Source organism: Cygnus atratus, chromosome 12 (genome assembly GCF_013377495.2).
Source record: "Cygnus atratus isolate AKBS03 ecotype Queensland, Australia chromosome 12, CAtr_DNAZoo_HiC_assembly, whole genome shotgun sequence".
In the NCBI taxonomy this organism is placed as follows: Eukaryota; Metazoa; Chordata; class Aves; order Anseriformes; family Anatidae; genus Cygnus; species Cygnus atratus.
In genome coordinates this window covers 11669572-11683323 of record NC_066373.1, presented here as the reverse complement: position 1 = coordinate 11683323, position 13752 = coordinate 11669572, and the positions used below count along the sequence as shown (strand labels likewise).

Below are 13752 nucleotides of genomic sequence, written 5' to 3'. Positions count from 1 at the left end.
TAAAATATTTAGGGATTGCTCCAAATAAATCGGATTTGAGGGCAAACGTTCTCACTGGAGTAAGCTCTTACTTGGTTTGGTTAAGGCTCTTGCAACAGAGATATTTTTATTTAAGTGAATAGGTCTGATTATTCTGGCATAAGGAAAAACATTTATTTAACATTTGCATCGTACCTAAGAGAAAAAAGGTGACCTGTATTTCCTTTGGACCAGGTTTAAGTGAGAATATAATATGTGAGAATGGATGAGTTGAAGAAAAATTCCATGTTTCTGTGTGTGCACGGAGAGATACAGATCTGGCCACATATATGGTGACAAACAAGGTACTATTAAAATCCCTCTATGTGCCAGAGAAAGCCAGCCTGCCTGGGCCCTGAGAAGCTACCATGGAAAACCAGATGCAGTCCGCAGCAGAGTCCTGGACGAGGCAAGGTGGCACACAACACTGTCTCAAGTACACTTATTAGGAAAAAAAAAACAAAAACAAACACAGATTCAGCAACACCTGCAACTCGGGCCATGAAGGCTTGTTCCGGTTGCCATACCTCGAGCACAGTGTGGCAGAAGACAGGCGCTCACAGGGGACTGGAGGGGAGCGGGCGCCCGAGCCGAGGAGCAGCAGGGGAGGCGATGGGTAGCGCACGGCCCCATCTCCCTTCTCTGCCCCACACAGCAATTCCCATGAAATCCTGGCTGGCGTCAGCCAGGACAGAAGTTACTGCAGGACTACCAACACGCAGAGCGGCCTAGCAGTGCAAGGGGACCAAACCTTCTTCCTGCAAACCAGCAGTTACGTGCTTGAAAATCCCTTATCTCATGCTTCTCTGACTCTGATACGTTGCTCTGGCTTGCAAAAACTGCAACACTTGTTTTCTTTTTTTTTTTTTTTTTTTTTTTCTTAAGTAACTGATTTTAGTACTTACAGAACGCATCACTTTGACACACTTTTCCTCACAGTGCACTCCCAAGAAAGGAAGCTTGACCCAAAGGGGTTGGGAGGACCCGAGAACAAAAGCCACTTCTAGCAGCAGGTCTGACCTCAGGTTTGGAGAGGGGAAAGCAAGGGGCCAGCCCAGGCCCCCAAGCCCCCAGACCACCAGGAACTAGCTAGGGCTGCACTGGGATACCCGCAGCCGCTGGCCAGGAGCTCTGCCCCGACACCTTTCCAGTCACAGACAATGATGCGACAGGACAAAGGGACAGGAGTTACCGGAGGACACGTGTGCCCCGACACTCGCCCCTGCTCCGGATGGCCCATGTGCTGCCAACGTGGTGAGGAGCCGAGCTGGAAGCCACGGTGGGCACCAGCCCCTCGCCATTCCCCAACTTGAAGCCACGGGTACCCACCAAGCACGACACCTCCGCCCTCGCACGATGCTGCCACACAAGAGGGGTGCAGATACCGCACCCAGAACCCCACACAGGGATGAGGAAGGGAGAACACAGCTGCGACACCCCAGCGATCCCCCCCCTCTCCCTCCCGGGGCCGCGGAGGCAGCCCTCCCGCAGCACTCACCTGGTCGTCTGCCCTGCCCTGCACGCTCGCATCGCGGCGTGAGCTCTGGGCTGCCCCGCTGCGGCAGCCCCGAAAGCGAAAGCGCCGCGCTGCGGGGAAGCGGCTTTTACAGGAAAGCACGTGGGGCCGGCACTGCGGCTCCACCCCAGGTCCGGCCCCGGCGACGCGCGGCTCTCGGCACAGCCCTCACTGCCGACCCGCGGCCGGGCTTCCCTTGCCGCCCGGCAGCGTCGGGCCGCCATTTTGTGGAGGGGCTGGCGGCGAGGGCGGCGGTCTCACCGTCGACCACCCTGTGGTGGAGGCAGTGGGAAAGAGGGCTGGCTGCCCCGGGCTCCTTCCCTCAGCAGTGGAGCGCCTGCTCCCCACACAGGGTGACTGTTTTGGCTCGGCCCTCACACCCCATGTCCCCAGCTGGCACCCCCCAGCAGGGCGAGGCACCTCCACGGCCAAAAAAAAAAAGGGTGCCGTTTCAGCCATTTCTTTTTGATTAGTACTTGTCACTCTACTCTATGGGGGTACTCTACTCTGTGGGGGTTGGTCTATTCTCCCACGTGCCTGGTGACAGAACGAGGGGGAACGGGCTAAAGTTGCGCCAGGGGAGGTTTAGGTTGGATATTAGGAAGAACTTCTTTACTGAAAGGGTTGTTAGGCATTGGAATAGGCTGCCCAGGGAAGTGGTTGAGTCACCATCCCTGGAGGTCTTTAAAAGACCTTTAGATTTAGAGCTTAGTGATATGGTTTAGTGGAGGACTTGTTAGTGTTAGGTCAGAGGTTGGACTAGGTGATCTTGGAGGTCTCTTCCAACCTAGATGATTCTGTGATTCTGTCACTTTAATGGGTTGTCATTCGAGAAGAGCAGATGGCTCCAGCTTGTCAGAAATTTTTTCCCCATGGTCATGGAGAATGGGAAAACATCACCTCTGGAAAGCTTTCCAGCAGGAGGAAGCATGGACCACCAGCCTTTGGCCAGTACCAAACCTGCCGGCAGAGGCAGTGGGCCTGGTGGAGGGAGGTGGAAAGTTGCCACCTCTACTGGTGACACACTGAAAACTCAATAACCAAAGTTATTAAGCAGGTAGTCTTTATTACGGCACCAGCTGTGTGGCAGATTGCTCCGCCTAACACACACAGGGTTATTGGCAGTGTGCTTATGTCAATGGCTCATATACATATTCATTTCATTTCATTTTGTGTCTCTTGCATATTCATTAGGTCTCCACAGACTCATTAACATAGGTTCCCACCCCTGTTTGTATATGCGTAGAGTCCTTAGGTGGTCATCCGGCATACTCTGGTGGTCTCTTGATGAAGGTCAGAGATCTTCCTCACTGCTAAACATCTGACCCTTCCTTTCTCTGACAGACTTCAACAGTCCAATCCAGTTCTTGCTGGTTCTATTACCTGTGTGCATGCAGCCTTTCCCTCCCTTGTCTTTAGGGTCATCCTGACAGCATACTACCTGTCTCAGTCCTGTCCTTGTGGTTGATATGCAACAAACAGCTGTATTAGCTAAAACCTGCAAAATCAACATCCTTTACCTTTTTCCCTATCTCGCTGGGGAACCTTCAAAGCCACCATTTGCCACACCACAGTGTCACACCTTTCACATCACTCGGTTCCTGTTGTGGACACAGCTGTTTGAGGCCCAATGCTCCATCTGATCTTGGAGTAAGATAACGATAGGACAAGGGAGAATGGTTTTAAACTAAGAGAGGGGAGGTTTAGATTAGATGTTAGGAGGAAATTCTTCACTCAGAGGGTGGTGAGGCACTGGCACAGGTTGCCAAGAGAAGCTGTGGATGCCCCATCCCTGGAGGTGTTCAAGGCCAGGTTGGACGAGGCCCTAGGCAACCTGATCTAGTGGGTGGCATCCCTGCCTGTGGCAGGGGGGTTGGAACTGGGTGGTCATTAAGGTCCCTTCCAACCCAAGCTGTTCTATGATTTTATGATAACCTCCTTTGGGTGCCATGGACCAAACTATAAAATTGGTACGTGGAAGATGTCCTGGCCTCCTTTTCCACACCAGGCTGGAACAAGAGAATGTCATCCTCTGCCTTTGTTAATATGATCATTACATTCTTATATTTGTCATTTGAGCTGTCTTCCAAATAATGAGATGAATATTAAAGAAAGGAAACATGAATTGATACAGGAAAATAAGTGAGCCACCTCAGATTAATCATTGTATTGCAGTAGAAAGAAACAGGAACCTGCCGTCTGAATAGATACTTATACTTTCTCTTATAATCTCTTTGGCTTCCTTACCATTTTTATTACTTTTGTTAAGTTTGCTTGGCCAGTACCCCCACAACATGAACATGATTTGCCCAGAGCTCTGCACCATGTTTTGGACTCTAAAGAAAGTAGCCAGGACATGAGATCTCTTATTAAACTGCTCTCCAAATTCACATTCCACTGTCTTCAGCTATACCACTGTAATATCACTGCTTCTGAGCTTACTTACAGTTTGGTAACGTCATGTGAATAGCTGAAGTATGCCAAAATCATGGACTCTTTGGCTCATGGTTGAGCCAAAAAACAAAAACAACAACAACAAAAAAACCCACCCACCCAAAAAACAAAACAAAACAAACAAAAAAAACACAGAATCAGCACAAAAGGTGCTAGGTTTCCAAAATGTAACAAGAGAGATACCAAACGATTGGTAAAGCCTGTTTCTGCTGGCTTCTCTGAGTGCTACCCCAGTGCCAATGGCCTTTAAGAATTCAACCCTTACTTGTAAGCTCCTTAGGATCTCCTTTAAAGATCCTGAAACAGTAGCATGTGTGGAGGTGCAGACTTCAAGATCTTTGCTTAGTGGATATACAATTGCACAGAAACTGGAGCATTTCTCAGGAAAAGAAAAAAAATCAGCAGAAGCCGATTTAAGTCAGCTTGTCTTTTAATCATTTCACATGCAATCGCTGTTTGTACACAATTTCCTACACTCCTTCAAGAAGAGACCAGTTCTAAAATCTTTTCTGAAGAAAGTCAAGCAGCAAATGATTTGGGAAGCTAAAGTCAAGTTGTACAATTAGGTATCCCTAAAAAAGGGGGGAGAAAAAAGTATTATATAAGTATTACACATAGTAGTATTATGTTATTACTACCACACTCCCAGGAAGGGTTAAAGAGCCAGGTATTTCTGAACTCTGCTTACCTTTCTTGTGATGATCTCAGGATTTCTGATCTCAAATAAATGAAGCCCTTTGCTGTTCATCAGTGAGGTCAAAGCTGGTTCAATCCCTATGGAATCAGTAAAACCATCCAGCTATGGTTACAGCTGTCCTGGCTTGCTGCTCATCATGTACTGTGACCTTGTCTGCCTGTTGCCAAAAGTTAATTGTGCCCCAACGCCCCATGACCTTCAGCCTGATGGAAAACTAATTTTCCTATATCCCAGCCATTTACAAAGGTGAAACTTTTCCTATTTCCCACGTGAATGTAACAGAAACTTGCACCATTTATGTGAAATGTTCCTCAAGCACCCCAGGCTGTGAGGATTATCACTGTAATTCTTCAGTACACAGGTTTAGAAGATCTTATGATAGATGCTTTACAAAGTATGTTGACACTTCCTTGAAGGGAAAACTCACTTGAAATCACTTCTGGGATCCCAACAACTGAGATCATTTTCTGCAGGAAGTTTCTTATGGACTGGTCATCCTGAAAGTCATACAATTGATAAAAAAAAAAAAATTTCAAGTTGTAGTTTAGCAACAAATGGCCTAAAGAATACTTGCTTAGGACTTACCTCACTTGGATCAGCTGCGCATTTAAAGACTTTAAACTCTGTCCTGAAGGGGAGGAAAAAAAGGGCAAAAAAAGGTCAAGAAGAGCTGCAGAAATGTTTTTGTGCTGCTTTCAGACATGGGCTAAAAGGAGCAATGGAACACTCAGGAAACCTCAGTACTGACCTGGAATCCAAAGGGCGCAAAATGAGTTTCTTTTCTGCATAGGCAGCTTGTATAGTGACCGTGATTTCCTGCACAAAGATGAACAGTGACATTTAGATGTAGCTCCACTTGCCTTACAGCTGAGAGGTCTTATCTGGAAATTCTGGTTTACTTGCTATAAGCCAGAGTTTAACATCGTTCTGGCTTCACCTCCAGATATTATTACCAGGGGAGGTCTATGTTTTCCTTCTCCATTTGTATGCCACAACTCCTCGAAAAGAGTCTGGTCTACCCCCAGACAGTGATTTGCTTTTGTGCAGCATTTAGTGCCCATACCAGCCCATAATTACAAGGCTGCACAAGCATACTGTCTTATTGTCATGTTACAATTACAGCAAGGGTGTTGGCATTTTTTTGCTACCTCCTTACATTCAGTATAAAGCACTTTGGGGTAAAACAATGTAACCAGAAACTTTCACACAGGCACACAGAGGAAAAGCTTTGCATTTTTCACAGCTGTATTTTCTCTTTCAGAGGCAACCATCCTCTAGGCAGAGGCTAGAGCTAGATTTGGGAAACTAGGAGATTTCAGAATAAATACATTCCCATGGTACTTTTCATTCTCTCCTAAAATACCGCAGTTAAAGGAGTTTCACCGTGTCCGATGTGGTGTTTAATAGGGACTCACCAGGGCTTTGTGTTGCTGCTCTTACCACCTTGCATACCAACAGCGGGCTGGTGTAATAGAGACATTGAGCCAACAGGGTCACTATCATCATTCCCAGCCCCAAATGTCACAGGAAGAGACTGTTGTGGTGAAAGAAATTGATACGCCCTCTCCGCTTCCCATGGGTTAGCCACCACCCCCTTTCCAAAATGTTCCTAGTTATTACTGTCCCCGAGCACCCAGAGTGGTACAGACTCAGGACAGAGCTTTTCCAAAGGTCTTCACAGCCAGGAGAAGCAAGGACAGACCTTCTCCATGTACAGAACCATCAGGGACTCTTCTCCTGGGGGAAAGATGTTGATCTCCACTGCTACCAAGGACTTCACAACTGTCCCTTCAGGCTGGAGAGAGATTTCGGGATGGGTGAGACTCCACACCTTGGCCACAGAATCATTATAGGAGGTGCCTTGAAAAATCTGGTCAAATAAAGAGCAAGAGAAGAGTAAGGTTTTTGCCATGCTGCTTCCCAATTTCATAAAACCTTGCCACACATCTACGTCCGCTTTATAGTTCCCAACTCCTCCTCCACTTGTTCTAAGCCCAACGGCTCAGATGGGTTTCAGTGAAGCTGTGTCAACATGGAGGGTGGAGAAATCCTCAAAAAGCACAACAACTTCTGCTTCAACCCCTCGTTTCACCATCAGCCAAGACTCTTAAGTTGTTGAGGGAAGGACATGAGATGTTACAGTTTAAATGAATCAATTTGAAAAGTTTTTTTTGACAAAATGCTCTGAATAGAATCAAAAGTTACCAACTGCACCGCCTTCTGCTGCACTTCAGTGTCTTCAATTTCAAACAGCTCCTTCAGAAACAAACCAGAAACAGGTTGTAAAAAAAAATGTAAGAGGAGGTTATGGTTAGCCCCAGTCCAGCCTGGATGCGGCAGAGCATGGATGTGTGGCTTGCAGCATGTCCAGAGGAATGGTTTCTCCTGAATTCACCCCCTTTCTACCTCAGTACTCCTACATAAATTCATGTCACTTTACAACTCGGAAAAGAAGTTTTCTATCAGCCGATGTTATCACTCTAAGGGATAGCACTACCTGGTAGCATGTACTTGCTAAGAAGGTACCCCTTTCTGATCAGGTTCACGTGTAGTGACTGGCTGTGGACTTCAATCTACAGAAATCAGCATTCACCAAAAACCAAAGTTTAGGGAATTTTTACTCTCCCCCCAAAATACAGTGCTATGTAATGGTAAGGAGGGAACCACCCCTGAAAGTCACCTGCAACTTCTTCCCACTGATGGTCATCACCAGGCGTTCATCTAAGAAAGCTGCCGAAGCCAGAGAGTTGAGGATGTGTTCAGACAGCCAGAAGTAGAGCATTCGGGATTCGGTGAGCAGTGATGGGGAGTAAACAGAGTCACTGAAGACATCAGAGTAGTTCTTGTACATGACAAGGCCCTTTAAAAGAAAGCAAGGACATGTGGCAGGGAAACATGACCTGTCAACACCTTCATCTTCCACTAGTCATTGCAAGGTGAAGGGCTGGCTGGCTGGACTCAGAGCAGAGGACGAGCTGCTTGGCTGGCTGTAAGGCTGCGATTAGCCCATGCTGCAGATACCCTTGGGTGCAGCACAGAAGCACTGCCTGCAGTGAGGAGCCAGCCCCTCCCAGCCCTGCAGCTAACACCATGAGCAGAAAACCTTTTGTCTTTGAGCCTGGGTTACTTTACCTTGTGATGTGATTCTAGGTAATTTGCTTTTATTAAAGGATCTGATGCAAGGGAGATATCAAGTCCGATATCCTCATCCCGAACAAAATTTGCTGCCAGAATAAAACACAAAAAGCTCACATTGGAAATATCACTTTAAGCAGAACTTGCAACATTTTCTTTTAGGGCTTGCTGCAGAAGGTGACTGGGGAGTTACAAGAGGAACGTGCACAAGGATGGGACGGGGGGTCCCACTCCTCTGACTGCTAGTGCTGATCCTTCCACTGCTCTCTGTGGTTTACTTTCTCCACTGGGACACAGAGATAGTTACTCAGTTTTACACTTTGCCACTTTTCCGTGACATTTGGGACTAGGAACTGTCATAAAATCTTCCATGGGTCGATAAAGATGCTGCAATATCTCAGCCCTAGTTTCCAAAGCATGCTCCTGTACTAACTAACATCACTCCTGCAGCTATCCTGCACCTCTCATCATTAAATAATGAAGGAGAAATACGTTAGGAACTGAAACGTCTTTGAACCAGTGCAATCACCCTTAACATCAACCTGGTGTAGAAAATCATAGCATAAGATCGCCAAGGTTTATTTTGCTGTTGTCTGGGAGCTTGGCATCCCATACAGACTTTTCAATAGATTTTTTTGGTGGATGTGGTTACTGCCCTGCTGGGGCTCGAACGTTAAGAGCTATATGTAAAGAAAGCAAGCAGAAAAACAAGGATAGTTACCTGCTAGGTCATGTACAAAATTGGCTAGCACCTGGGCAAGAAAATTGATCTCTTTGCACACCTACAAGAGGAAAGAAAAGAAAAAATGAAGGGGAAGGTGGATTTGGGGTTGTGCAATGTCTGTAGGCATGACCCACAGTCTCCTGAGTGATAATGTCATATTGGCACAACCACACTCTTTTCACTTGGTGGCAGTGGAGTTCAAACCTGCTCCCTGCAATCCACTCCTCTGGAAAGGAGGCCTGAAGGGCTCACAGGGGTATGGACAAAGCCCCATGGTGGTGTAGGCAGGTGTTGCTGAGCCTGTCCTTCCTCCACATGCTCCAGCACAACCTGAGCCTCCAAGTCACACTTGTAGCAGAGGAAGGTTTGGGCTGGGAGGGAATCAGAGCCCGCCGTGGGATGGGGACACGGCCACCTCCAGTGGCACCTTGGCCAGGAGGGGCTCTCTGGGCAGCTGAGGCAGAGCTGGACATCGCAGTGAGATCTGGGGGCTGGCAGTCAGGGTCCGGCACCGTCAGCACAGCCTTTTTTTCTTTTTTTATTTGTCACTAAGTGTGTTGCTATTATCTTGCAGGCATATATGAACAGAGGAACATGTAGCACAAGCCAACCTTTCCTCCATATTACCTCTCTCTTGAGAACAAACTTCAAAGTGAAGGAGATGAAATCTGTGAAGAGCTGCTTCAACCAGCCTGGACTGCGGGAGACAGGGAGCATGGTCAGGGAGAGCCAGCGGTCCCGCAGCGGGACCAGTGGCTGAGCATGTGAGTCCCTGTTCTGGAGGGGACCAGACTCACTCCTTGTCTCCTTGGAGGTGAAGTGTCAGTTTGTGGAACGACAGGTAGCAGTCTGAAGCATCAGCAGCCACCTGGTCCTCCTGGCACACTGCACGGGATAAGGAAAAAGAAAAGAACTAGCTGACTTACTCCTGAGACAGAGAGGAGTACGCTTAGCAGACACCGCTGACCTGGAGCTGCAGGAGGACTGTCAGAGCTCCCTGCACCTCCTGATGGAGGTTTCCAAAAGATCTGGGACCCTGCAGAGTAGGGGCAGGTGGGGATACTTTGCATGCAGAGGGAGGCTTCTGCTCTCAGCTGCCAGAGTCCAGCACAGCTTCGCCAAGTCCTACAGTCGGGGACTTGGTTGTGTCCTAACATCACTCAGCAGAACCCGGACAGTTGCATGCCGCCCACAACCCAGAGCGGGGAGCGGGTTAAGTCATATTGCAAAAAGTTTGGAAATTGCAATATACTGCAATATATGTGGCTTCATGCTGCTTTCCCCAGGAGCTTACCAGAGACAGGAAATGCGTTTCGATGCACATGTAGTAATCCAAATCCCTCTCACTCCTTACGGGAGGTGGAGGAGTGTGGATTGCCTGTTCCCTTTTGGTGGAAGCCCTGTACTATCAACCTTCCCAAAGACAACACTTCATTTCCCTGAGCACTCCTTGGGCCTGACCTAGGGACAGCTGAAAAAGCGGACTGTACAGATGTGCAAGCCTCCTGCAACAAAGCCATAATTTGGCAAACTCATTTGAAACATCCCAATGTTTTTTTTTTTCAAGCCATCTCAAACTGCAGGAGATGAATAGCTGATCCTGAAGACACTCCAGAAGGCCAGGCAGTTCTTCACTTTGTGTTGGTGCGGCCCAGCATTACCTTGCTGAAATGGTTTGTACCAGCTCCCCCCTCTTGGGCAGTTAAGATTACGAGCTCTTTGAGGGCCACATTGTCTCCAGCCTGGTGTGCAGGGTGGCAGAGGCAGGTGCCACCTGGTCCCCACCGAGGTGCATGGAGCCGGCCCCTGCTTGCCCCTCCCAGCCCCGGATGCGGCTTGGGTGGAAACAACTGTGCAAAGGTCCCTATGGCTCGTGGTCCCCAGCTGTTACTTACTCAATTTAATGTTTATCTGGAGGTCGATGGAAGACTCAATTTCAAAATCAACTGAATGAAAAAGCTGTAGACTGTAAGGGCAGAAGAGAGGAGATTTATCAACGGCACACGCATGTGGGAGCAGCTTTTCCTGACTGCACTCTAGCCACAGGGCTGGTTTCTTTCGTAGCACCTTTTACATCATTCCTTGTACCATGGTGTGCAAAACCCTGGCATGCAGCAGCCCACCTCAGATAATCTGGCTTTAAACCATTGCAAGCCACCACTTAAGAGACTGGGAGCATTAAGGCCATTTGTACTGCACACAGATGACATTTACAGAGCAACGATGGGGAGGGAAAAAGTCAACTTGTACATTTTAGCCCTTTCATCTCATGTAAGAGGCAATGGTGGGGACAGAAAGGCAAAAAGTGACATGAGGAAAAGAGTGATGGGGGTAAGCAGCACTGCTGGCATATAAAATACTGCCTTGCTCAGGCTCCCTTTGCGAGGGAGCCAGAGGAGTACGGCCCCTCTACCTTCACCCATGCTGTGGGCTGCCTCTGCCTGGGAGCCGTGGCAGAATCCAGGGCTGTGGTGCTCAGCCCCCGGGTACTTACAACCAGGCCCCAGCGTAGCCGTAGGTCAGGGTGCCCTTGAAGAAGGCCGTCACATTTTTAATGGCAATGTCAATGGCATCGTTTTCCTTGAGCTCCACCTCACTCTGCTCTATGGACAAATCATTGACCTGGATGCTAAAAATGACAAAAAAAAAAAGAAAAAGGAAAAAAAAAAAGAGTTTGTGCCCTGTGGGCACTTTCTATGACTGGGTGCAACAGGTTTGCTCCTGAGGTTTCTGAGGGATTTGTGCCAGCCCTGGGAAGCACTAGGGAGCTCTGGCAGAGCAAAGGGGTTGCATGCAGCTGCAAGGCTGCATTCGCTCAGCCTCAGTGCACGGCTCCTCCCCTGCTACACACTTCCATACACATGTAGGGATCGCTTGAATGCTTGAAGCTGGAAACACACAGCAATGTGCTTCGTAAAAACCTCTATTTTATTGCACTGCTCTTTTTCAGTAGCAGCCAAATCTACCCCATGTTTGCATCATTGCATTTGTCATTTCCAAATAACCCCCCTGTTAGTAACACTGTGAAACCCAGCTGTCCTTGTCACAAAGCAAGTCCAATCTACACTGTGCTGATGGGTGTTTCAGCACAGGACGAGCCCTTGGCACCATCTATCGACAACAGCCCCGAGAGCTGGACAGCCCCTTCCAGCCCAGGGACAGCACTCCCTGTCCTGGTTTTCAGAGACCTGCTCTTCTGTGGCTCCTCGCTGTCTTCCGAGGGAGCTGGAAAAGCTCTTAAACAACATGAACAGCCTAAACCTTCACATGCAAATGACTTGTCTGAAAGGCACAGATAAGAAAGTGCATCTCTGTCTTTGCTTTCTCAAACAATTACTAGACCAAAGCTCCCTTCCCAGGCCAATGTTCCCTGCGCTCCGCCAGCCCACAGTGCCCCAGCCCAGAGGCGCAGTGGTACTCACTTGCTTAGCCCATAAGCCACCTTGCCGAGGAGCCGCATGGACCTTTCCCCGGTGATGTTTGGGAACTTGGCATTTCTGAACGCTGCTTGAATGACCTGTGCTGTTTCCTGGTTCACTGTTGGTGAAAGAAAAGAGCAACGATAGCAAAGTGCAGCCTCTTCTAGCTGCAAAATCAGGTCTGCACCCGAGATTAAAGCACACGCCACATCTGTACCAGCACAGCATATTTTGGCAAGGTCAAAGCTGTTCTTCTCTTTGCACAGCACAAGCCATTGACTTTAGCCTTGTGCTTTGCTCTGTTGCTGCTTGCAGAGATTACAGTCAGCTGCTGGGGCTCCAAAGAAAACTTCTGAGACTGAACTTTCTGTACCCATTTTCCTAAAATTATCCAGCCTGTACCAGCCTCAGGCACATATCTTAGGCAGGGGACAAGTTTTGGGCAGGAATTTTTCCTTCCAGAAATACCCACTCTTATGCACGTACTATCATCAGCGAGGCTGGGATAGAGCTGTGCCCACCTTTTGCAGAAGTACTAATTCTTCCCCCACCCACAAAACCCCCAAACCCTTGAAAAAACAGAAACAACCAATAAACAGAGGGGGGAAAAAAACCAACAACAAAAAAAACAGCAGTAGAGAAACCTCACTTCTACCCTTCTGCAGACTGATCCCCAAGAGGCAAGATTCCCATGAGACAAAAATTCCATCACTGGTTTGCTCCAGATCTTCCGTGCCACCAGCCTGTGGTACCATCCGTACCATCCAGGTGCCTGTGGTTTAACGTGCTCCCAGGCAGATAACAACACACCTTGCCAGAAGAGCAGTTTCCCTGAGAGTCAGGGAAGCGAGAAATCCCCTCACCTGGCTCATCTGCCATCACTAACTTCTCCTGATGGAGGGGGGAAAACGCAGTCCCGCACAGCGGGCACTTACACAGCAATGCCGCGGGCTTGGTCATTCTGCAGACGATCCCCGTGACTCTGTAAGGGACTGGCCCAAACTCGCAGGCTGCTGCTGTATGGACGAGCACTAGCAAGATCCCGACGGTCCCCAGCCTCATCCTGCCAGCCCAGAGCATCCTCAGACGGAGCAGAGAGCACTGAGAAGTGACTGATTCTTGACTGGCCAAGGCTGCTTTCATACGTCCAAGCGCAGCTTGTTCAAAGCAGGACATGACCTGCTTCCTCCAGTTATCAAAACCTCATCACACATTTCCTAATCTTCCTATAGTTTCCTTAGCCCCCGTCAAGTTGCACGTTGCCTTCCTCCTGCAGCTGGCGCTTGGGCTGCAGGATGTGGCTCTCCTGCCAGGACGGCATAACTCAGGGGACGCTGCATCGAGGTGGTGGAGAAAGCTGGGTACGGAGCTGGAGTGGGATACAGTCAAGGGAGCAGCCTCACGCTCTGCCTCCAGCCAGCTCATCGTTTGCTCTTTGCACAGAAGTGTTCCACGTTTTGTATTCCTGCAGCAACTTCTCAGCAAAGTGCTCTTTGAAAGACACCAGCCTGCATTATCAGCCACCCCCCCCACACACCCCGCGATTTTAGGCGCACAGTGGGGAAATCGAGGCATGCTGCGCCAAGGCTGCTGCTGTGAGACCACAACCCTGCAGAGCTCTGTGAGCACAGGGCTGGGAGCACAGGGCTTTCTGCCCCTCAGATGGATTTGTGGACTGCCTCTAGTTTGCTGCCTTCCAGGTAAGGATGAACCCATTGTCATGCACCTAGCCCCTCCACTGCTATTTAGGAAACTTTAGAAACCCAAATTCAAATCTGCTCCCGGTGCA

General features: G+C 48.7%; 2 protein-coding genes across 6 annotated transcripts in view; both read right to left on the bottom strand.

Annotated features, from left to right (window-relative positions):
• NLRC5 (NLR family CARD domain containing 5) overlaps positions 1 to 1597 on the bottom strand; it is a 54819-nt gene extending 53222 nt beyond the window's left edge. Inside the window, exon 1 of one of the 5 annotated variants that reach the window (XM_035543347.2) lies at positions 1517 to 1597. The gene's annotated coding sequence lies outside the window, so the exon portion shown is untranslated. The remainder of the gene's footprint in view (positions 1 to 1516) is intronic. The other 4 variants (XM_050713162.1, XM_050713160.1, XM_050713161.1 and 1 more) reach the window with 4 other exon arrangements.
• Positions 1598 to 4485: 2888 nt separating this feature from the next.
• Positions 4486 to 13043, bottom strand: CETP (cholesteryl ester transfer protein). Its single transcript, XM_035543308.1, has 16 exons — positions 12899 to 13043; positions 11967 to 12087; positions 11039 to 11173; positions 10440 to 10510; positions 9342 to 9429; positions 9172 to 9241; positions 8542 to 8602; positions 7818 to 7909; positions 7366 to 7545; positions 6891 to 6941; positions 6388 to 6555; positions 5434 to 5501; positions 5271 to 5313; positions 5113 to 5182; positions 4677 to 4762; positions 4486 to 4560 (listed from the first exon to the last, which is right to left on the bottom strand). Exons 1-16 carry the CDS (start codon positions 13041 to 13043, stop codon positions 4486 to 4488), a joined length of 1524 nt encoding a protein of 507 aa, XP_035399201.1.
• Between the last annotated feature and the right edge of the window lie 709 nt (positions 13044 to 13752).